The sequence below is a fragment of the Lycium ferocissimum genome, chromosome 9 (genome assembly GCF_029784015.1).
Source record: "Lycium ferocissimum isolate CSIRO_LF1 chromosome 9, AGI_CSIRO_Lferr_CH_V1, whole genome shotgun sequence".
Classification (NCBI taxonomy): domain Eukaryota; kingdom Viridiplantae; phylum Streptophyta; class Magnoliopsida; order Solanales; family Solanaceae; genus Lycium; species Lycium ferocissimum.
In genome coordinates, this window is record NC_081350.1 from 55,286,628 (window position 1) to 55,311,149 (window position 24,522).

At 35.9% G+C, this 24,522-nt stretch overlaps 1 protein-coding gene and 1 pseudogene across 1 annotated transcript; one reads left to right on the top strand and one right to left on the bottom strand.

The window, feature by feature from the left end:
* The first annotated feature begins 642 nt into the window (after window positions 1–642).
* LOC132029384 (GATA transcription factor 18-like) lies at window positions 643–2,475 on the top strand. The gene is made up of 2 exons (XM_059418664.1): window positions 643–1,493; window positions 2,016–2,475. Exons 1-2 carry the CDS (start codon window positions 1,044–1,046, stop codon window positions 2,280–2,282), a joined length of 717 nt encoding a protein of 238 aa, XP_059274647.1. The 5' UTR covers window positions 643–1,043; the 3' UTR covers window positions 2,283–2,475.
* Window positions 2,476–4,044: 1,569 nt separating this feature from the next.
* LOC132029385 (sugar transporter ERD6-like 4) lies at window positions 4,045–24,316 on the bottom strand (annotated as a pseudogene).
* Window positions 24,317–24,522: the final 206 nt, after the last annotated feature.

Consider the following 24,522-nt stretch of genomic DNA (forward strand, 5'->3'; position numbering starts at 1 on the left):
TTAAGCATAAGTGATTAAAGTACTTTTAAGTGCTGAAAGTTACTTTATAAATAAGCAGTTACGTGTTTGGATAAAAGTATTTAAAGGATTTTTCGAAGTAAGGGTCGTATTGGAATTAAAAGAAAATGTAAGGGATAAAAGGGTAAAGTTGTTGGTCAAACCAAAATGGCTTTTAAGCCAAAAAAATAATAAGTTGGGGTTGAGCAACTTCTTGGTTTTGGCTTACTTTAAGCACTTTTTAACTTAATTTAAGTTATTTTTTATTTTTGCCAAATACTCAAATAAGTTAAAATGGCTTATAAGCTGATTGGACCAACTTATAAGCCAATCCAAACGGGCTCGTAGCAGCTAGTATTGTTGGTGACTGACAATAATGATAATTGATGGTTGATGGTGGTAGTTGGTGGTGGCGGCTAATAATTAAAGGCGAATAATAGTGATAATTAATGGTGGTGGTATTAATGACTTATAGCAGAGATTGATGATATATAGTAGTAGTTGACGATGGTGATTGGCGGAACGTAGTGATTGGTGGTGGTTATCGTAATATGCATGATTCACAGTGATAATTGTAAATGATGACTATTGGTGGTAATGATTGATTGTTGGCAATTGACAGTGGTGCTGATTGTGGTTCAGTATGGTGGGTGGTAGTTGATGATGGTAGGCGATAGTCATGGTGCGCAGTTAGCGATGAAAGTGGATACAGTAATGGTGATTTTATCTTAAACAAAAATCTTTGAATACATAACCTCTTTCCCGCACCTGCTGACGTGTATTTCTCCAATTTATTATACTCAAGTTTACTACGCTTATATAAAGCTAATAAACTTCCACAACTTACTCCATATCTGTCCTCTCTTGTACACTACAAAAGGCATAAGCTCTCTCCCTTAAGTAGTCATTGTCTTTCCTCTCTCAACTTACCATTTCATCCCATCAGTCGCTCTCTGATCTTTCATACTTCTAAAACTACAAAATCCTCTTTAATTCCTTGAAATATCAATTTCATATAGAGCTGAGAAAAAAAAAAAACTAACATAATGAATAGTTGCACTAGCGCTTATTGTCATGGGGGTCCGTGCACTTGCGGTTTGTATTACGGTCAAAGTAATGGCACTTCTGCATACTCAATGTTCTACAACCAATATCAAAACAATGAAAATTATCCTGAAAACATGTATTCTGTCTCTCCTCCTTCTTCATCTTCAGTTGATTGTACTCTTTCGTTAGGAACACCTTCCACTCGTCTTAGTACAAATGAGAATGAAAAGCGAGTTGAACGTCGCCCTTCTTCTTATATGTCCAAATGCTGGAATATTTTACAGAACAAAAATCATACAACCTCTTCATCCGTTCACAAGTCCGGTCGCAGTAGTAGCAATAATGGCAGCGCTAACTCAGGCGGCACTGACACATTCGTTGCTCGCCGATGTGCTAATTGTGACACCACTTCTACACCTTTGTGGAGAAATGGTCCTAGAGGTCCCAAGGTAATATACATTTTATATGTTTAATATTAGTGTAAAGAATTTTTACACGATCATATTATTTGAAAATCAATACAAACAGATATTTTGTAAAACAAATCTGGATTGAAAACCTGCGAGAGATGATAATCTACTCAGGTAAAATTGAACTGATGGTAAAATATAAAGTCTTGTTTGGACAATATTTGGTGAAACTTGAAAAAACGAGAATTTAAAGTTGTATATGAAGATAAATACTTGAAAGTTGAACTGGAAATTGAAAATGCCTTTCACCTGGAAAAAATATTGAAGTTCTATGAGCAAAAAATATAATTTCACTTAGATACTCCTCGAAACAGTTTGTATTTTAAATTGAGAGTGAAATAATGGACAAAAATGTAAAAATAACATGACTTTACACTATAAAATTTGGAATTATTAGTGATTAGCATCAGTAAACAAATGGATCTTTTCATTTTTTTGTATGAGTATTATCCAAAAAGTTAAAGTTGGTATACTAATGGAATAAGATTGGACTATGTGCAGTCACTTTGCAATGCCTGCGGAATTCGTTTCAAGAAAGAAGAGAGGAGAGCCAGTGCTGCGGCAGCCACCGCTAACGGTGGGGGAATGGACACACAACACATGATAAACGGGGGGTCATGGGTTCATCATTCACAATCCCAGAAAATGCCGTGTTACTCTTCAGCCTATGGAAATGAATTCAGGTTCATTGAAGATGATGATGATCGTCATGATTCTGATAATACTGCCATTTCCTTCTGGCCCTTCCTAGCCTCTCAGCATTGCTGATTAGCTTATTAGAAACCTCTCAACAAGAAAGGAAACGGGAGGATGGATGCAGCATTCATTTCAAGTTTAAAATTCAAGCAAAGGGAATTTTGCTTTTTAAGTTTTCAAATATTGACAAATTCTTGTTTTAGTCGCCTTTGATCCTTCTACTTATGAATCTTTATATATTTAACAAATTACTAATGTTTTATGTCATATTGTCACTTCAAATTTGAGATTAATATGATTTTAAAAACAGTCTAAGTATGAAATATTTTTCTATATGATCAAAATTATGCAGTTTGATTAACTAAAAGTTTAATATGCTTAATCAAATATTACCTATTAACAAATAGCCAAACACCAATATTAAAAATTCACTAATAACTGAAGGAAAAAATGTAATTATCCGAAAGAAACAAAAGGGATACACCACAATGTATCAACTATCAAGATGATGTTATGGTACTGACATGATAGTTACTGTTCAAGAAATTCTTCCTTTATCAGCTGATTTTCTTTTTGGTCCATGTATCTTTAAAAGAGATGGATTCAAAATGAGTTAAATCCATGTTTTTGTTTAGTAGCTTTTTCTTCTTTTAGTAGCATAATAGTACTCAGTTACTTTAACTTTTCTTTTTTGATGAGCAGTCAAATAGATTGACTCAATATTAGAAGCATTTTAATTAGTCTGCTTCACAAATCACAAGTATAGGTATACTTTCTTGAATATGATGATCCACTACTTCACTTTATCATCTGAAAGTTTGCTGCTATTCAGCTCGTTTCATTTCATTCTGGGTCATAAGTGACAGTTCATGATAATTTCGTTGATGCTTTTCATTGGAAAAATGATTACTCTCTACAGTTTTTCTCTTTCAGTTACTTGTCTCAGCTGAACAGAACACTCTGCACCGTATGGTATGGTGGATATGAAAATGTTCAGTTGTGACATAGTAAAAACAAGTGGCCTAGTAAATTTAATGTGCTATTTGGAGAGGAGTAGTATGGATTTCTTGGGGTCCGAAATGCCTATTATTTTCACGAGATTAATTTCTATAGATGCAAAAATTGCTCCTAAGAATAGCATAAAACATTTCTCATCATTGCAATTGTATGGCAAATGCAGCCATTTTGATGCAATGTATGTCGAAGGAATTATGACTAACAAGTTGCAGCAAATTGCGACAGAAAACGAGAGATCCAGTAGTGATTTTGTTTACATGCTCACAGTCACCTAGCTGATACGACTTACATGTCAAGGCACAAAGATAGACATGCCATGCCATATGATATAGACATGCCATGCCATATGATCAGAAGCCGCGAGCCAAAAATTCTACAATAAGGAATTCAAAAAATACACCATGAGCAACTTGAGATTTGAACCCGTGATCTAAAGCAATTTTTACCAATAGCAATCCTGAGTGTGCAACATGTGAAGAACTTTTTTAAAAATCATAAAACTAAGCATGATACCACAGATGTTGCATATTAATTAATGTCTTGTACTAATTATTTTGTTTTCTTGTAAAAAGGTGAAGAACTTAATCTTCATGTTCATGATATTAATTAGCCAAATTATTTGTGGTTCAATACTCTAAATTTATGTGTTAGTGACGGATAACGGAATATATAGCAAACTGAATTTGATGCAGCTGATTAATGATCTACTTTTGAACAAGATGACAGTACGGTATGTAGAGGGAAGCAATACTGGAAGTAGAATAGCTTTACAATCAGTTGCAGCAATAAAGTCGCAAAACTATTTTATCATCACCGACTTAACCACTATAACAAAAATGTCACAAGACTGTTATATGGGTAGAGTTTAGTTACTTTGATGTGACAAAAAATAATTTTCTGAACTTACAGTTATATTCGGATAAATTCAGTAACGATATGTGAAATTAACCCATTGGAGCGCTCATTCTGTTTGATCCTCTTTAATTGCATAAAACCTGTTTGCATCATCTGAAGGAACGCTGAATTTCTTCTAGTGTTTTTCCTTTGGTTTCAGGGACCCAAAGCCTAACAAAAACAACTGTAGAAGCTGATACCATTGTATAGATGATGAATGTTCCTGCCAATAGTACAATTTTTAGAGTACATTCATAGCATTCTTAATTACAACAATATATATAGAACGAGGGAAATGGTAATTAATGATTGCACCTCCTTCGCTCCAAGTCAAAAGCAAGTTCGCTGTCATTGTAACAACCCATGATGTTAGCCAATTAGCAACGCTGCCACCAAGACTTTTAATGTTCACTGGCAATATCTGCACAAATGATTTTGTAAACTATATGCTCATATGATATAAACACCAACGCTTGAAGTGCTCTTATTTCTTTGCTAGTTTTGCTTAGAAGTTCTTGTTTCTCCCTCTTGCGAAATGTAGATTTGTGTTTTAATTTGGTTGGTGTTAATGATCCGTGTTCTATCTTTTGTTAAATGTACAAAGACATTAATTATTTTCTTCTCATCTCATGAACTATGAATTAGCTTTGACATACCTCAGACATTATGATCCACAGAATGGAACCCAATCCCAGACCAAATGCCATCACTAGAACCTGGAAAGTTCATTAGTAAAGGCTCTGAAATGCCAGAAAGCACACATAATAGGTGGAGAAGAAAAGCGTATGGCAGTAAGGGGGGACGAGTAGAAGCTGAAGCATGAACTATACCACAAGTCCAACCAGAGATAATATTCCTAATGCAGGATGCCAACTTTTGGGTGCAAAATCCTGGTTTCAAGTAGAAAAGAATGTGTAATGTTAAGCAAGAAATTTAAGCTAAATCCAATAACTGCTTGATTAATTCTCATGAACGTAAATTTTAAGTTACTGACCTTTAGGTAGAAAGCTGTTGCAACAAGGAAGCTGCTAACTGTCATTAACGCCGAGGACATCTGAAGAAAGTGTGTCAATTAATATAAAAGTTGTCTTTTTCTTTAATACTATGTATAGTTAATATCAATGTCAAATTTCTGGCTAGACATACAATAAGAAGTGCCCTGCGACCCGCTTTGTCCACAAGTGATGCAGCTATAGCTGTAACAATAACCTATAGAAGTGCTTGTATTAATAGTCAAGAACAATATCTGCACAAAAATGAACACTATATTCCACGAGTGACTTACCTGAATAGCCCCGATTCCAAATGTTGCAGCTTTACTTGATGAAACTCCTATTAATTTGAAAAGCATTGAAATTAAAACCTATATGTTGAACCATTCACTTTGTACATAGCCTCTTTATGACTAACAGCTACTGATACAATCTAATGACGGAACATCTTGAAATAATTTGGCAAATAGACGTTAATCTGATATTTACATAGAGAGGCAATCTGCATACAAGATGTACAAGTAAGATCATAGTTCGAAGTAGTGGCTTCTCTAAAATTTATCATGAAAACTGCCCTAATTTCATTCAATTTTCACAATTTTTTTTTTTTTTTTTGTTATGCGTATATATTGAAGAAAAACAATAGAACACCAGAGAGTCAAGAGTTTCTAGCTGGTGTGTATGGTTCAGCTTTCTGCCATATTTTCACACCCAAAGGAGACTAGGATTGATGTATGTAGTTCTGGAGAATGGGCATATTTACATAACGTAAGAGATAATCATAGATGATGCATTTTTATGCTAAGTGTCAACCAAGTTCTATGGTGCATAATATCGGTAGCTTTACTTTTTAACCATCTGAATGAGAAGATTCATTCACATGACGTGGACTGTATGATGCCTTACACATAGACAAAGGTGAGAGGATTAATGTTTCAATTAGTTTACATTGACCAGATTTATCCGGAGTTCTTCAAGCTAAAGCGAGAAGCATAATAGTTCCAAAGTGATTGGAAAAGAAGAAATGCTGAAATTTCATATGCACCACAAAAATAAGTTGCAATTCAGTGAGATTCATCACAAAGGCAGTTGTAAAAGAGTTCTTCAAGGGAATCCTTCTATTTCCATCACTTCCTATCCTATATGTCCTCTTTTTCTACTTCTACCAATAGACTAAAGAGACGAAAGATGCAGCCTAATGTTCCTATTCAGCCATCTAATCATTTGATGATTCTAGTATGACAACTTCACAGATAAAACTGACTGACCAGCAGATTTGAAGATGTTACTGGAATACATTAAAACACCGTTAATGCCGCTGAGTTGCTGGAGACTGAGTAATCCAGTACCTAGCTGCATATTAGGACCAACTCGCAAAAGTGACCCTTGGGAGGACACTACTAAAAAAACAGGGAAAATCCACCAAAAATTTTCGACCACACTTTTTGGTCGAAATAAAATCGACCACACGAGGTCGAAATTTCCAAAATTTAATTTTTTTTTTTTTTTTAGATTTCGACCACACGTGGTCGTTATTTAAACATGAAATAAAATTTCGACCACGTGAGGTCGAAACTTTTTTTGGTACAAATAACAAATGAAAAAAAAACATTTTCTAATAATTAAATTATATAAATAAAACAATTAATTAAAAAAAAATTAAAAAAAAAACATATTTCGACCGCACGCGGTCGAAATAATAAATCGAAAAATTAATTATACTCCCCCAACCTTCAATCGTCGTTCCTTCCCCCTCCCAAATATTTTATACCAAAACCTAAATTCCCATCACTCCCACCCCTACCCGCCGCCGACGCCCATCCCTCGCCGGCGACGCCCATCCCCACCACTTGTTTGTCCTCCAACGCCGCCCTTGCGTCCACCGCCACTAAAGGTAAGTAATTTTTGTGGCATTTTTTTTTTCCAAATCATGTTAACCTTTCCCATCCCACTTCTTGAAATTATTAAACTTAATGTAGCTCAACTTACTTAGAGTTTTGCACTCAGATAATCAAATTTAAGAGATCTTGAAGCTTTACTAGAGAACAAAACCAACATTGCTTCATTTTTTTAACGAGATCTTACTACATCATTAACATATCAAAATTACGGAGAGACACTGAGAACAGTAAATTTGGGGTTTTTTAAATGTATTGAAATTGATTTGTACTTTTTTCTATTGAGAGGAGCGATCTGGATATTTCGCATTATTTGTGGCAATACAAAGTGAAAAATAGAATGCTAGACTTTTTTTTTCCTTTTGAGTTTCTAAATGTGATTGAATAGTTAGGGCTTTATAAAGTTACTAAATTTGGGGAAAATCAATTGCTAGAAAAGGTATCACCTTGTCTATTTCTCCCGCGGACCCACACCGATGATGCCTTGGGTAGTTGGGTTCTTAGGTGCGCTGATGAGTGAAGCACTTCGTTCTTGATTTTCTTTCGGTGGAGTATTACGGACGATGACGTATGAGAACCTCTCAATTAACATTTAGGCTAATATTTTGTCCTTTTGGTATTTATCGAAGTATAACTAATAGAAGTATTTTTATTCCACTATCTATCTAGTATAATATCATGCGTACAACATGTTATCGATCTAAAAAAAAAGCTATAATACCATGCTTAGATTCTCATAACTTATACAAGAGATTGCAAACGTTGTATAAACAAGATACAATCGAATGTTATACAAGAACTACAAGTTTCCGATTGCAAAATAAAAAAGAAAAAATTATACGGTAATATCTTTTCCGATACCCTAAACCATAAACCAAACGTCCCTTAGTAGAAACAACTTTGTGAAACGTAGAATGTTGTGATGTAAAGCTCGACTTTGACGACAAAGTGTGACAATAAAAGCGAGGGACTTGCATGCATCCCCTCTCTACAAATTTTGTCATGTAGGACACAATTCTCTTCTTTTTTCTCATTCTCGTTATTCATTGTTTTTTGTTTTTTTAAATAAATCTATAATACTAATGAGCGTCTAGCAGACAAATCCAGTGTAAAAGTTTGTTAGTGGTGTTGAAGAATGTGGGTTTAATCATGTCATCCCCTGATGAACTGGAAAATATTCAATCTATCCAATCCTAATTAGGTTGGTATGTTAGTTGTAGCTGTTTGTAACAGTTAATCTTCTTATCCTCTTTTTTTATTTCTGCACTATTGTGTGTGTTACCTCTTAGTTATGTGTTTGACTAGGCTTGATTCCTAATCATGTGGCTTGAGTAGTTTAATTGTTAGAGTCAAGGATCTGTTTAGTTTATATTTAGTCCTCTATTGGCCTAATTAGGCATTATGTGATTTGTTTGTTTAAGCAATTAGTTAAATGGTCTTTGATAAGCGGAATGTTAATTCTTCATTGTTCTCTCGATCTTTTTTTTTTTGGTAGTTATGATGCCTTTTTGAGAATTATGGTAATTAGGGTAATTATGGTTGGTGACTCTTTTACTAATAACATATAAATTAAGTATTGGTTTAACAAGTTCAAACTTTGTGCTATTTGTGTAGATGGATTCTCGTAGTTGGATGTACAATAGATCTTATGATGATCCATTAGGGATGAGGGATGAATTTATAGCCGTGTCTATGCTTTTGTTGAATACGCAAAGTCACTTGAGGATTTTACAATTCATGGTGTGGTTAGGTGTCCTTGTGTTAAATGTGAATGTATGAATTACGAGACCCCAGAGATTGTTACGCTTCATCTGTACGAAAAAGGCTTTAAAAGTAATTATACAGTGTGGACTAGTCATGGGAAACACACAACAATTTTGGTAGATCTCGAACTTTGAAGTCGGTGAAAGTAGTAGGGGGGTAGAATGTAATGTCCAAAATTCTAGAATGCACGACATGGTTCGGATGCATATGGCATGCATTCGATTTTGAATACGTGGCCATGTTGAAGAACCTCCCAATGAAGAGGCCAAACGTTTTTATGCAGTTAAATCAAGCTAGCCGACCCTTAAATGATGGGAGTCCGCACTCTCAATTGTCCGTCGCCGTTAGATTGTTGAGTATTAAAGCAGATAACAATGTTTCCCGAAGGAAGGGGCAATGGATTCTTTCATTGACCTCATGCATGAATTAGTTGACCCCACTCTAGAGACACCCGATAATTACTATAAGGCAAAGACATTGGTGTCTAAGTTGGGACTCTCATATGTCAGAATTGATTGTTGTGAAAATGCCTGCATGCTATACTACAAGGACGATATCAGTCTAGTCTTGTAAGTTTTGTGGTAGTGATCGGTTTAAAAGCGGCACTCGGAGTGGGAAGAGAGTTGTTGTTAAGGCGATGCATTATTTACCACTTATACCAAGGTTAAAGAGGTTGTATGCATCTAATAGTTCCGCCCCGCATATGAGATGGCACACGTTGAAAATAGAGGCCACCGGTGTTATGTGTCATCCATCCGATGGTAAGGCTTGGCAACATTTTGATAGAACCTTTCCGTACTTTGCAGCTTGAACCACGTAACGTCAGTTGGGTTTATGTTCGACGATTCACCCGCATTCTAGTTCGTCGCTCCGTATTCTTCTTTGGCCCGTATTCATAACCCCGTATAATCTTCCCCCGAGATGTGTATGACTAGTCCATATATATTCCTTAACCGCATTATTCCGGCCCTCGTAATCCAAAAGTTTTGATTGATGTGTACTTGCAACCACCGGTTGATGAACCGAAACAGGTGGGTCATAGGGTTGAGACATATGACATTTCGCGCAAGCGGTAATTTTAATTTGAGGGCCGCTTTAATGTGGACTATTAATGATTTTCCCGTATACGGGATGTTGTCCGGTGGATGACAACGGAAAGTTAGCATGTCCTCACCGCATGGAGAATACTAAGTCCTTCACTTTAAAATACGGCAAAAAAAATTCATGGTTTGATTGTCACCGTCGGTTCTTGCCGATGGATCATCCCTTTAGAGAATGAAAAATGCATTCAAGAAGAATACAATTGAACAAGACTTGCCACCTCCAATACGTACGGTGAGGATATCGGGAGAGAGTTCGTAACCTCCCAAAGGTTACTGAAGAAGAACCTTACGAGTTTGAGGGTATGGGGTTTACCATAACTGGACAAAACAGAGCATATTTTGGGAGTTACCATATTGGAAGGATAATCTTCTTCGACATAATCTTGATGTCATGCACATTGAAAAAAATTACTTTGATAATTTGTTTAACACAGTGATGGATGTGAAGGATAAGACCAAAGATAATGTTAAGGCTAGAATGGACTTGCCTGAGTATTGTCGACGAAAAGAGTTAGAGTTGTTAAATTTAAAACAAAACAGGTTCTTCAAGCCTAAGGCTAGCTATTCTTTCACAACCGAGCGTAAGCATAAGATTTGTGAGTGGGTCCGGACTTGAAGATGCCGACGGGGCATGCATCAAGTTTTAGAACACGTGTTGATCTAGACCAAGGGAGGATACGAGGGATGAAAAGTCATGATCGTCATGTTTTCATGGAAACCTTACTCCCAATTGCATTTAGTGGCTTGCACAGAACGTAACTGAAACCTATGACGAAAAATTAGTTTGTTCTTCAAAGACTTGTGTTCTAGTACGTTGAGGGAAGATAACCTTTCTCGGATGGATTATAATATTACTGTTATCACAAACAAGTTGGAGAAGATTCTTCCTCCGGGGTTCTTTGATGTGATGGAACATGTTGTCGTTCACCTTGTATACGAAGCCCGACTCGGAGGCCCAGTACAATATAGGTGGATGTATCCTTTCGAGAGGTATTGACTAACTTTTTATTCCTATCTATTCAATTTTTTTTTTTAAATTCATACATAACACAATAGAAATGCGGTGTGTATTGGTAAGTTAAAAAGGGCTATCAAACAAATCGAAAGTGGAAGGATCAATGTGCGAAGTTTACCTTGCCAAGGAAACATCTCATTTCGTTCTTACTACTTTGGGAACGATGTGGCTTGTTTGAGAAACGAGCCTAATCGACACTATGACGGGGGTGTGAATAATTCTTTGCCGGAGCCGATATCGATCTTTAATCGACCAGGTGATGGGTCAAAATGGCGTGTGAGACCATTGAATCAAATGGAGGATAAATTGGCATCCACACATATCTTGTTAAATTGCCCAGAAGTTCAACCTTATTATGAGTAAGTTGAAAAGAAATTGCAGAAACTATTCATTTAAAATGTAAAAGCGACTAACCTAAATACCACTTTGTTGCACAGTCTCTTTGTGGAGATACATGGCCAGGAAAAAGTGTACGACCAATTTGCAACGTGGTTTAAAAATTACGTAAGTTTTATAATTTTCTAACACAAAGCTACCATAATTACGAATTTAAAGTTTTGAAATCTACTATTTCTAACTTTCTATTTCTTAATCATTGATAGGTTCACAATACACCTTGTGATTTTTATGAACAATTTTTGAAGGACTTATCTTGGGACCCATTGGTACCGATTGTATGGACAAATATGTGGTTAATGGTTTCAAATTTAATACCCAAGAATGTGCTAACCATATGAAAACTAATAACGGTGGTGTGTGGGTTAAAGGTGCCGATGGTGTTGATTTTTTTGGTGTAATCGAAGAGATTTTAGAATTAGAGTATTCTCGTTGGCCAAGAAAAAAAATTGTTTTGTTTCGGTGCAACCGGTTTGATCCAACCCCAAAAGAGGTACGAGGGTACTTCAAGATTCTAATATCATTGAAGTAAATCACACACGAGGTATGCGAGTTTATGATCCTTTCATCATTGCACACACCGTTGTGTGTGTACTATGTCCCTTATCCATTGCGACCATAAGTCGACTGGGGGGTGGTTATTAAAACCAAGCCTCGTTGGTCGTGTGGAAGTTGAGAATGACTCCGCCCGCCGCCTTTCGTAATGACGACACAACACACATTAACCAAATAGTCGACCCCGAGTTAGAAACCGAATCGGAGCATGCGAACATATGTTACAAGAAATCGATATAGAAGAAGTTAATGAAGTTTTAGAAGAAAATGCTGAAATTGGTGAAAGTGAAACAACCGACGAGGAGAATCTTCAGACGACGAAGAAAGTGATGAAAATTAGCATGTTTTTCATTTTAGAACTATTAAATATGTGTCGTTTTATTTATTTGATTAATGTAAGACTTATTACTATTCGAATACTTAAGCTTCCATTTGTACTACAAGTTATGCTTGTTGTGTCTTGTTTGATAATTTTATGCAATTACGAGTTATGCGTGTTGTGTCTTTTGTTTGATAATTTTATGCAATTATGAGTCATGATTGTTCAAGGTTGGGAAAGGATTTCCTCAAATATAGTTCGTTAATTATAGGTGGACTCGCAATTATGAAACAAATGTCAAATTAATCTTCAATGCCAATATCGGTTTCTTCACTCAATGTTAATATACCATACCTTATGTTATCTTTTCATCGATTGGCTTCATAAACAACTTTTCATTTCGGTTTGAAAGCAACCTTTTTCTTGAAAGCAACTTCACTTATCCGGAATCAAAGACATTCACAAGTAAGCATGGAAATATGAGTTTTGACTTATTTTTTTATTTTTTATTTTTTATCTTGAGTGCGGCTTTTATATTGCAATTTCGATGATACATATTGCAATATAAACAGCTTCCGCAAATTACAACAGTAGCATTATCAAAATTTGATAGAGTTCTTGTTAGTCCCTCCTGCATAGAAAAAAACTGCTTATGTAGCTTATGATGTTGCCACTCTACAGCTGAAAACCTCTTGGCTTTCTGCACTTATTTCTCTGCTGCATCTTGTGTTGATCAGTAGCAGCTGATGCATCACTCAATTCCTGTTGTTTTCCATATTTTCATACCCCTGCTGCCCATATTTTCATACCCTTGCTACTGATTTGTAACTGATACAGTTGGTATACAAATTACACTGTTTTGCTCTTCTCTGTACTAGTATGTCTATCTAGTTCACCATTTTTTCTAACCTTTTTTTTTATTTTGTAGATGGCGGGTGATAATAGGGGCAAGGCTATTGCTAAAGCCCCAAAAAAGTCAAAAAAGAAGCCTCCGTTTATACCACCAGAGGGCCTAGTGCCCGGAACCCTTAGGATTCCTGGCAGAGATCGATCTCCACTCCCGTACATCTCACCACGTGGCCCTCCATTGCCACATTACGAGGAATTCAATGGGTTGGCATGGAGTCGACCGACCGTCGGTGACAAGACGCCCATTTTTTTGGCCTCGGGGCAAAAAACTACGCGAGTCGATCTCGGTCCCGCCACACCTCGCACTATCTCACATGGCCTACCATTATTATCATGCATCACGGCCGCGCGAATATGAGCGGTACCCCGGCCGCTACACCCGGCCGACTACGTCACGGCCATCGACCTCATATAACCCAAATGTTGTGACGTCGGAGCCTCACGAAAGCAGCTCTGATTCTGACGAAGAACTTCCCCGACCAGGAGATGTTGAGACAGTTGATAGGTATGGTCGTCTCATAATCAAGCCAGTTGGATACGGGTAAGTATATTGAATTTTCTTAAGTTATTATATTGAATTTTCTTAAGTTATTTACTTTATTCTGAAACGTGTAAGGTAATATTTAAATAAATTCTTTGGTTTTGATGCAGCTTCTATCCGTGCAAAGCAACAAAAAAGGTTTCACGATCGGTCAAATCACTATATAGAGGCGCCATTCCGTCTTGAGGCAAGGTGGATGTGGATACGAAGAGATGTTTGTAGAATTCGGGGTATTTATTATTTATAGTAAAATAATATAACTATATGTTGACTGTTTATGGAATGTTCCATATATATTACTGAAAACATTTTAATTTCGTTGCAGAAAAAGTGTTTTTGGAACCCGGAACATGAGACTCTAGTAGCGCAAAATTTCGAGAAAAAGGCGGGGAATATACTTAAGCATGCGTTACGTAGAGCCCGTCAAAAAGTCTTGCAGCCTAAGTGGATCCGTGATGATAACTGGAAGATACTGCTGCACTTCTGGGCGACTGATCCGACGTTTTTAAAGCAAAGCGAAAATGGGAAGAAGGCCAGGGCCTCCGATAAGGGTGGATTTCGACACACTAGTGGGGCCACCAGCCATGAGGATGTTAGGATGAAGCTGGTATGTAAACCTATTTAGCTTTCGTTGTCTATTATTCAATTTTATCTTTCCATTGCTTTGGTTACGTTAGTTCTCTGCTGCTTTGATATATATATTTTTTTTTTGGGTTCTTTGGTTAAAAACGAGTTAGTCTTTGTTTTTAAATAGGTTTACTTTTTGCTGGTTGTTCTGTTGCTTTACTGGTTTGTTTCTGATTTGAAGTGTTTAAATGCTCAAGGTGGGAAAAAGAAGAAAAACAAATGCTGTTAGGCAATGCTGTTGTTTTTAATTTTTTTTTTTTGTTTTGCTGTTTTTCTTCTGTTTGTTTCTGCTGCAGTACTGTTTTCTGCTTGTTTGGTGTTGTTTTTCTGCTGGTTGACCATTTTTTCCCTGTTGGTTTATCAATTTTTTTGGCTGTTTTTCTCTGCTCGTTTGCCTTTTTTTTTTTTTTTTTTTTTGGGCTAGCTGGTATTGCGACTTGTAAATTACTTTGAGGCTTTGCAAGCATACCTTGTTGCCGTTGTTGTTGTTGTGTAGTAGTCTTGTAGGATTACTGATAACGTTGATCGCTTTACTTTTGGTCAAAATTAAGTTATCTAGTTTCATCGAGTTTGAAAAAATTGAGCCCTCATTGCTATTTTCCTTATGAACCTAATTGCTATTGTTTGAGTTGTTTCATGTTCATTTTAGATATGAAATAGTTGTACAGTGCTCTTCTGTCTTTAGTCATTGCCTCCAGGGCTTCATAACTTTAGTTTTCCTTTAAGTTCTGCTATTTCCATATCCATATCCATTTTTGCTTGGCATCGATGTCCCTTTCTGCCCCTCAAGAATCTTTTTCAAGGCTTCCTCCTTCTCCTCTCCGGATATATAACATCAACATGAGTATTCTCGTTTACTTTGTGCTACCAACAATAGCGTAAAACCCAAGTTGCCGGTTTTGAAGAACCTTATGCAGAAATATCCTCAATAAATTAATAAATACACGCAAACACATGAAAGAGCGAGAGAGAGAGAGAGAAGACTATGAATGACACACCTTTTGTTTTTCAACCAGTCTCAAGACATTCTCATCAGCTTTTCTTTGTTCTGCAGAGGCCATTTGAAGTGCTAAAATTCTCATATCATTCTGAATCAACAAAATAAAATTAACACAGTATAGTTTGAAGGGAAAGTCTGCCCCCTCCGGCAGACTTTTAGTTATGTTCAACTAAAAGTCTGCTTGGAGGGGCGACTTTTAGTTCAAAAAAATAGTTGTGTTTAAGTAAAAGTACCTCGAGGGGGGGCATACTTTTGTCTTGTGTTTAAGTAAAAGTGTCCCATTTCTCTGCTCTTCTTTCTCCGTCATTGCCTCCAAGGGGCTTCATAACTTGGAGTTTTTCCTTTAAGTTCCTACGGGACACGTAAAAATTTCCATATCCGGCCTTAGTTTGAAGGGAAAGTACGCCTTTAAATTTGCCTTCGACTAAAATCCATAAGGTTCAGGTTAAGTGCTACTTTTAGTTATGTTCAACTAAAAAGTCCGCCGGAGGGCGTACTTTTTAGTTGTGTTTAAGTAAAAGTCGCCGGAGGGTTTATTTTATCGTCTTACCACTTTTAGTTGTGTTTAAAAGTTAAAAAAAAAATATATATATGCTTCGTAAAAGTCCGCCGAAAGCGGACTTTTATTATATATATATATATATATATATATATATATATATATATATATATATATATATATATTTTTTTTTTTTACTTTTCAAGGTAAACTTTTAGTTATGCCTTAACTAAAAAGTATGCCCCAAAGACATAACTAAAAGTATGCCCATAATGCGAAAGTTTTCCTTAAGGCATAACTTAAACTTTGCCTTATAAGGCAAAGTCTATGCATTAAGGAAAAGTTCTTGCCTTATAGGGCATAATTTTGTTATGCCTTAACTAAAATTCGCCCCATAAGGCATAACTAAACTATGTCTTAGGAAAAATTCTCCTTATGGGGCGTATTTTTAGTTATGCCCCTGATCCGGCATAACTTTAGCTTTTCTTAAAGATTGTATGCCGGATCCGGCATACATGCGCCCAACCCTTGCATTGCGAAAATATTTTTTTATTTTATGCCTGAGCGGTGGTTCGAACCCCGTAATCTTCATGTATTTGCCCACCTTTTCAAGCGAAGGGCACAACTTAAAGACCACAAATATGAGGGGCAAAATTTAAAGACCACAAATTTGAGGGGAAAATTTAAAGACCACCCCAAAAGAAGGGCAGTCCGCGCAAAAAATGAATCATAGCTGAATATGGTACAAATAGCATGAAAAAATCGGGTAATATATAGAAACTGCTATCCAAAACATAGATCGCAACAAAGTACAAAATTTAAAGTGTTACCAACAACCGAAAGAGAGAAATTACTAACTTTAAATGAAACAATACCACTGAAAGACACAACTAAAATTATGGACAATGCTACTTGCTGAATGTAAAATGGTATGTTGGGCTATGGGAAGTTTAGGATTTGAGGATTATGTTGAGCCTTTGAAGAGGTATTTGCATAGGTTTAGAGAATTAGAAGGAGAAAAAGCTAATCAAAATAAGGTCGTCAGCTGCAACAACATTGAAGAAAAGAAGGGAAATGAACCACAAAGGAATTCCATAGTTTTTCTCCCGTGAATATTTTGTGGTCCTTAAAATATGTCAAAAAATACACAAGAACTTTCTAGCTTGGTACTTAATTGATTAAGTAAGTACTACAAGTTATTTTTACTCTTGTTTTAATTTTATGAAACTAATAGTGCTTTTCTTACTAGTAAAGTGTATGAAACTTAAAATCAGATTGGTGATCATTGTATCTTCTAATCAATTTCTTAGGTTTGTGCAATACGGTTTTGAACAATTAAACTTCTATTTTGTATGCTGGTTTCACATTTGGCTAGATTGTCAAGGTTCTTAATTTAGGGCTATGTCCTGCACAACATGAATTAATGAGGATGAAGCTAATAACTTACTTCAAGCTCTGCCCAAGTCTTGGAGGTAAGCACAACTCTCTTCATTTAAACTTGATGAATTCATGCGCACTTTATGGTTTTATTGGATATTATTAGTTGGACTTTGTTTTGGGGTTAATTAACTACACAAAAGGTCACTCCACAGCAAAACCATCAAATTTATTTTCTAACCATAAAATCACTCAACTTTCACTTAATTTCCGAAAGTATCATTTTTGCCAAAATCCGGTGAAGCTTGATAGTTTTTACCCAGATTCAGAACTCGACCTTTTGTCGAAGAGATAATCTATCATACTAGAAGTGACAAACGTTAAGACATAGACAACACAAAGTAAAACGACATGCCGTATTTAAGACATAAACAAAGTCACAATACAATATTTTGGTTCTCTACGGTAAAATAATACTCCTACAAAACAAAACACTAAACTAATTCTTTTCAATCATACAATTTGGAAGCTTCTTTATTTTATGTTATACATTCAGTACAGTATGTTCTTCAGACTTTGAATCAAATGTTTTAGAGAAAAAGTACTTATTCAAGAAGAGATCTTGTACAAACAATGGTCAGTCTTGCACGATGACTTAGATTTAACAAGCATATATACGATTTAACAAGCAAATATCTGCTATTTCATATAAACCCAAGTATTAGCCTTAGATGAGTAAAATATAACTCAAGAACGATAGCAGTAGTCTCCTTTCCGGTCATCTATGGGTCTTAGTACTTATTAACTGAGATATGTACTAAGTAAATAAAGGAGACAGTAGCTCATGGTTTGGTTCTTTTAGTTCCATTTTCTTTATTAAAATTTTTTAAAAGCGAGTAGTGTTTGTTTGTTTGAATTTTAGTATATTGCATTCTTCTGTTTGTTTTTCGCCGCTTTTTGATCGTTTGTTCTTGTTTGGTGTTGTTTTTCTGCTGGTTTAGTATTTTTTCCCTGTTGATTTACCAATTATTTTGGCTGTTTTTCTCTGCTGGTTTGCTGTTATTTTTTTTTTTTTGGCTAGCTGGTTACAGGGAAATTCGACCAAAATTTTCGTTGGTGCTGTTTTTTCGACCGCGTGAGGTCAAAAAATTTCGACCACGTGAGGTCGAAAAAAAATTCACCCTAGCTGTTAGTGACCATGCCTTGCGGTCGATATTTTGGTCGAAAATTGGCCTTTTTCGACCGCAGAGATGTGGTCGAAAATTTTGGTCGAATTTCCCTATTTTTTTTTAGTCTCACTAAAAAAGATTGGTCTGTTTTTTTGGTCGAATTTCCTCAGTAACGTTTCCTGTAACTTGACTAGCCAAAAACGGTTTGGTCGTTTTTCTTGGTTGACCACCGGTGTCGTTATTTTTTTGCTTACAAATAGTTTGGTGCTGTTTTTTCTGCTGGTTGACCAGCTTTTTTGCTGGTCTTGATTCCTACAATTTAAAAAAGAGATTCTCAGTTCTTTCCTCAACAAGAACTGAAGGTTTTTAACCAAAATAACTTCATCTAAGTAAAAACAAAGTTGCACTGCATGGTTTTCCTTCCTTCACTAACTTCACTAAACTTGTTGGCATGCTTCTTTTTAATTTGTATACTAATCACTAGCTTTCTTTAATTATGAAATTAGTTGTTAATCATGATTTATTTGTAGACGCTCGAGAGGGGGTGAGGAAGTACCTCAAGATGAAGTCTTCAAGATTACTCACACGAGGAAGGCGAAGAATGCCGATGGTACGGAACAATGGATTGAGCCTTAGGGCTCAACAAACCTATGTAAGTCACTAACTAACAATAATAACTACTTTTGTTTGAACTAAATTTACCTACTAACATTGCATCCTTAATTCAATTTCGGACCGAGTTTCAACAACACAAGTTGGAATATTGTGCCGATCGACGAAATTTTCGGACGTCGATGACGAACGAGATAATTGCTCGGCGGTGGATGGAGAAGGTAGCTCCCCCAACAAGGTATGGGGATCTATGGGATGCCTAATCGAGCATGTCGTCAATTTCCGTCGTTCCTTCAAGGCGTAGGTACTACTTAAGGGGCAAAGGATCCTAAGGAGTACCAAGAAATGAAGCTAAAAGTTAGTCAACTAACAAGTACACTTAGTTCCACGAGAGGCAAGGATGTTGCATATGCGAGCCCAAATTGACGACTTTTACTCAACTCGGGGCCCTCTCATATTCCCCGTGTCCCGGGGGATGCTCGTAGGTCACGGTCAATGAGACGACGTAGGTCACAAGACAACGTAGTTCATGCTCTTGTTGATGAGGATAGTGGGGAGGAATCGGATCATGTCTCTAACACCCAACGTTGACTTTTTTAATTCGTATACTTTTGGATTGTAATATTGCTATGTTTTCTTGGATATGTATATTTTTTTTTTATGATAGTTTTAATTCGAATTAGATGTACTTTTGAAGGTGAATTTGATTGTACGAGGTAGTTTATGGATGTTTAACTTTACGATGTTTAAGTGTTTGAATGTAGAAAGTAGTTTATGGTTGTTTAACTTTACAATGTTTAAGTATTTGAATGTAGTTTTAAGGATATTTAGAAGTACTTTAAATTGAAACTTGAGGTTGAATTTGATTTTAGAATGTGAAGTTTATGATTGTAGAAGTACTTTGATGAATTGGACGTGTTGATGAATTGCATTGTTTGATTTGGTTGATGAGTGTGATTGGCAGGTCAAAAGCATTGAATTACTGGAAATTTTTTTCCAGATTTTCGACCTCATGAGGTCGAAAATTTACCCGGATATTCATAATTTTCGACCTCATAAGGTCGAAATTGCACTCAGAAATTATAATTTCGACCGGACGAGGTCGAAAATCTGGGCAACAATTTGAATTTCGACCTCATGAGGTCGAAATTCTGGGCAACAATTTGAATTTCGACCTCATGAGGTCGAAATCTGGCAACAATATTGCTAAATTTCGACCTCGTGCGGTCGAAATGCCGAAAATTTTTTATTTTTATTTTTTATTTTCTATTGTATTTCGACCGAAGAGGTCGAAAACTTTTAATAATATTTGTGTATAAATAATATTTCGACCGCGTGCGGTCGAAATGTTTTATTAATATTTAAATAAAAATAATTTTTTCGACCTCAGGTGGTCGAAAAATTTATTTTCGTAATTTAGGTAGAAAATTTATTTCGACCGCGTGAGGTCGAAAAATTTCGACCACGTGAGGTCGAAAAAAAAATTTCACCCTAGGCCGTTAGTGACCATGCCTTGCGGTCGATATTTTGGTCGAAATTTGGCCTTTTTCGACCGCGTGTGGTCGAAATTTTTGGTCGATTTTCCCTGTTTTTTTAGTAGTGGGAGTAAGGGGCATAATATACAATGCACAAGAATACCAGCAAAGGATAGTAGTATCGCCTTCTCTTAAGCTCAGAAAACCGAATTGTAGCTTTTTTACTTGATGATCCTACAGATTTCTGGACAATGGATATCAACAACAAACAAGCAGAGACACATTTTAAGAGTTTGAGAAGCAAAGAATCTGCGCAAGGCAAATCGAGGGTTCAGAATAGTTAAATTAATTTACCTTGATCTCATTTACTTCTAAGGATATGTCAGTGTCAAATCCCGTAAGAACTTGCAAAGAAGTTTCAAAATCCTCAAAATTCCCCATTTTAGCCTAAACATTACACTATGGAATGTCAGCTTAACATAAACCAGAAACCAAGCAGGATAAAAACCAAAGTTTGTTACTCATACCAACCACCGAGGAGATTCTGGTATAAAAAAAAAAAGACCAGGCATCAGAACCGTGCAAGGCAACATTCCTGGAGAGGGGAATTATAAGTTGAAAAAGCTTCACTATTAGAAAGACCGAAACCAAGAGGTTTGATTACAGAAAATGAGTGGCATGATGTGACAATTCAACTGCTCAAATTGGAAAAAATAGTTCTAGTTTTGATCAAGACAAAAGCATTACATTATATCTCATTCAAAAGTGCTGCTTCAATTAACTTGAGAATACATAACATCACATGAATATGTAACCTTATTGGACTTCCAATGTATAGGATGTTAAAGCATATGTATAAGTACTAATCTGGATAAGGTACTAATTCTGTTAATGGTACATTATGAACTTGGTGAATGTCACCAAAAGCCGTTACTTGATAAAGAATCTCCAATGAATTTCTAATACTAAAACAGGAGAAAAACAATCAAGTGTCAACAGGCACAAGATGGCTTGAGAAAGTTTCTTTGGAAGTGATCGAATTTCAACAAGAACTCGTACATTACTCACCTATAATTGCAAGCACTCTCCAGCTTCAACATTATCCCAATTGTTAAAAAAAGCTATACGCCAGGAAAGAAACATTAAACAATTGAACTGTTAATTAAAATAATTGTAAGACCATGGATTAGCGTCGGAAGTGAAACAAAGCACATAACAAAACTAACATTATTAATGGATCCAAGGACTCCTCTCATGTTTTGAGGTGAAATCTCTGCTATATATACAGGAACCTATACATAAGAAACACAAAGAATTTGGATAAGCAGGAGGTTTCCATTATAACTCCAACTAGAGGTATCACAAAAGCAAAGCATTTACAACATTTACCACATAGGAAATGATGCCCACACCAAAACCTCCCATCAACCTTCCCATGTATAAAAACGATGTGTCCTGTTAATGATGGAAAATCCATATATTCAAGTAAATTTCGTATAAAAGATGCAACTGAAATGTGCAACACCTAGCAACTAATCACTCACTCTGGCAAAAGAAATGGCGAGCCATCCACTAATATTAGGAATTGCTGCAATCATTAGTGTCTGCATTTCAATATTAGAGGAAGGAGTAAATCCTAAAATAAAGGAACAAGAGAAAGAATATTTATATAGGTAACTATCCATAGTAAGTGGATCAGTAACCTAGAAAATTATGCAGGTAAACTTGCTACAAAGGGTTAACAATATTTTGATAGAGTAAAGGTCAGTGTATGTAAGTTAAATCTCTATAAAAAAGTAGTAAGCTTCTTGCTTGCTAGTACTAAATCGAGTTGTACAATTGAAAATGTAGTCTTATACCCCTTTTCGTCCAATGTGTTCGGATATCTGACCACTTGCAATTGCACCAACCATTGCACCCACATTCGCTAAAGATCCAAAGATCGAAAACTGTTAATGAAAAAAGAGAAGTTATTCTAACATAACATCAAAAATGTGATATTCAAAGTCCCTAAAAACTTGTACTAGCACTTTAACTATTGTATCAAAATATCAGGCTTGATTTCAACACTGTGTTTCCTACATATACTAAGCACATTTCCTTTTAAAAAAACTTGAAAATGATAACTATAACAACAAAGTACTACTAGAAAGAAGATAAAAACCTCTGACATTGAAAGTACGAGGTCGTTCATGATGTCGGACTGCGTAGGATTAGTATATCCCAACTGCAAATTAGTCAGCCAATAATAAGTAATCAGAACAAAGATAAAGTTAATCAGCAACAAGTTTAGTGGGTGTAAATTTGATTATGTTAACACAATCTTTCATTTCATTCGCTTGTACATATAGGGTCCAAGCCAAAAAAAAAGTACTGTGTGAGCATTGACTCCTTGGTGGCAGAGTCACGAATTCTAACAAGGGAATTCATAATATACGACTTCTAAAGAGATTTTTGAACCACCTTTACCCCTGCACTAAAAGCCTCCCTAATGTCAAGAGGATTCAACAATATATATATATATATATACACACACACACACACACAAAACAGTATTTTTTTTTTTCCTATTTGTGCAGTTTAATTATTGAACGAAGGGAATTCAATTGAACCCTTTCCCAATAGGTAGCTCTGCCACTGTATCCCCAGGAGTAAAATGCATTGCAGAGGATCTGTTGTATTTTACATGACTCTTTTATGGTCCACTCCAGAAAGATTAACACCTTCGTATTAAACAACTTTTAAATTTTGACAATTTCATTTGTCCTTGACGAAATAACATGGCATTCTATAAATCACAATTTACCGAAGGTATTTTGAATATGTTATACATTTTAATTTCTCTACACTAATAGTGTAACAAAAAGCTTCACATTACACTGTCAAGTCATTTAAAAGATAACTACAGGTAACAATTCATAAAAAGCGAGATTAGTAACTTGAAAATAAGGCAAATTAACTACATGCTACAACAACAACAATAGTGAAAAACAACATGCCCAGTGTAATCCCAAAGAGGGGGGGGGGGGGGGGGCGCTTATAGGAAGGTAGGATGTACACAGACCTTACCTCTACCTTTGCAGGGTAGAGAGGTTGTTTTACGATAGACTCACATCTCAAAGAGACAACACACGTACAAAACAAGTGCAGCAACAAATATCAATACACAATGGCAAAAAAGAAATTACATGATACCTAAATCATACTACTAAAAGTACGACAACACTCGGCTACCTAACCTTTTACCCTAATCCGCGACCTCCATACTTGCATGCTACAAAGGGTTAAAATGCACCGATAGCAAAAAAGTATTTACACTGTTAGTAGATGTAAGTTAAGAGTCTGTTATAGTATTACATTTTTAGTTATTTCTTAAATTACGTGTCCGGTGAAACAGCGAACAGAAACGACGAAAAGTTAGCCATACGGTGAATCCAAACTGAAGGGAGCCTAAGGCAACAATGAGGACACAGAGATAAATGGAAATGGATTCACGAAGAATTTGGTTCGATGATTCCATCATGCTGGATTGCCTTGAGCTCATTCGATACCAGCTTCCAGTATGCAACAATGGCTTCTTAATCATCCCTTCCTCAGAGCTAGCTGAATCATCTCTAAAACTCATCCTTGCTACGGCTTTCCCTTTCGGAGGCAATAATGGCTTTCGAAGTAACCCCTCCTCAGAACTGGCACAAACCTCTCGGAACTCATCTTATTGCCAATGTCTTTACTTTAATTATTACTTAGTAAATAAATTTTGAAGCCTGAAATAATGAAGAGGGTAACATTGAGGGATTTGATGAAGATGTTTATGGGGAATAGATCAGCAACAGACTCTAGAACGAATGCTATAAATATGGAGAAGCTGACCCATGTAAATTCGGAGTGGCAAGACTTACAGGAAGTTGACACGTGTGGAATGCCAAGAAATAGAGCAGTTATAGTAGTTGTTACTCCCTCTATTTCAATTTGTTTTTCTTGTTTTTTTTTTTTTTTTTAAATCCGTTTATAAAAGAATGTTCTTTCTTTTTTATGACAACTTTTTAGTTTTAACTTTTCACATAACATGTTCAAGACCACAAAATTAATAGCCTATTTGGCCAAACTTCTAAAATCAACTTATTTTGGAAAATACTTTTTTCAAAAGTGT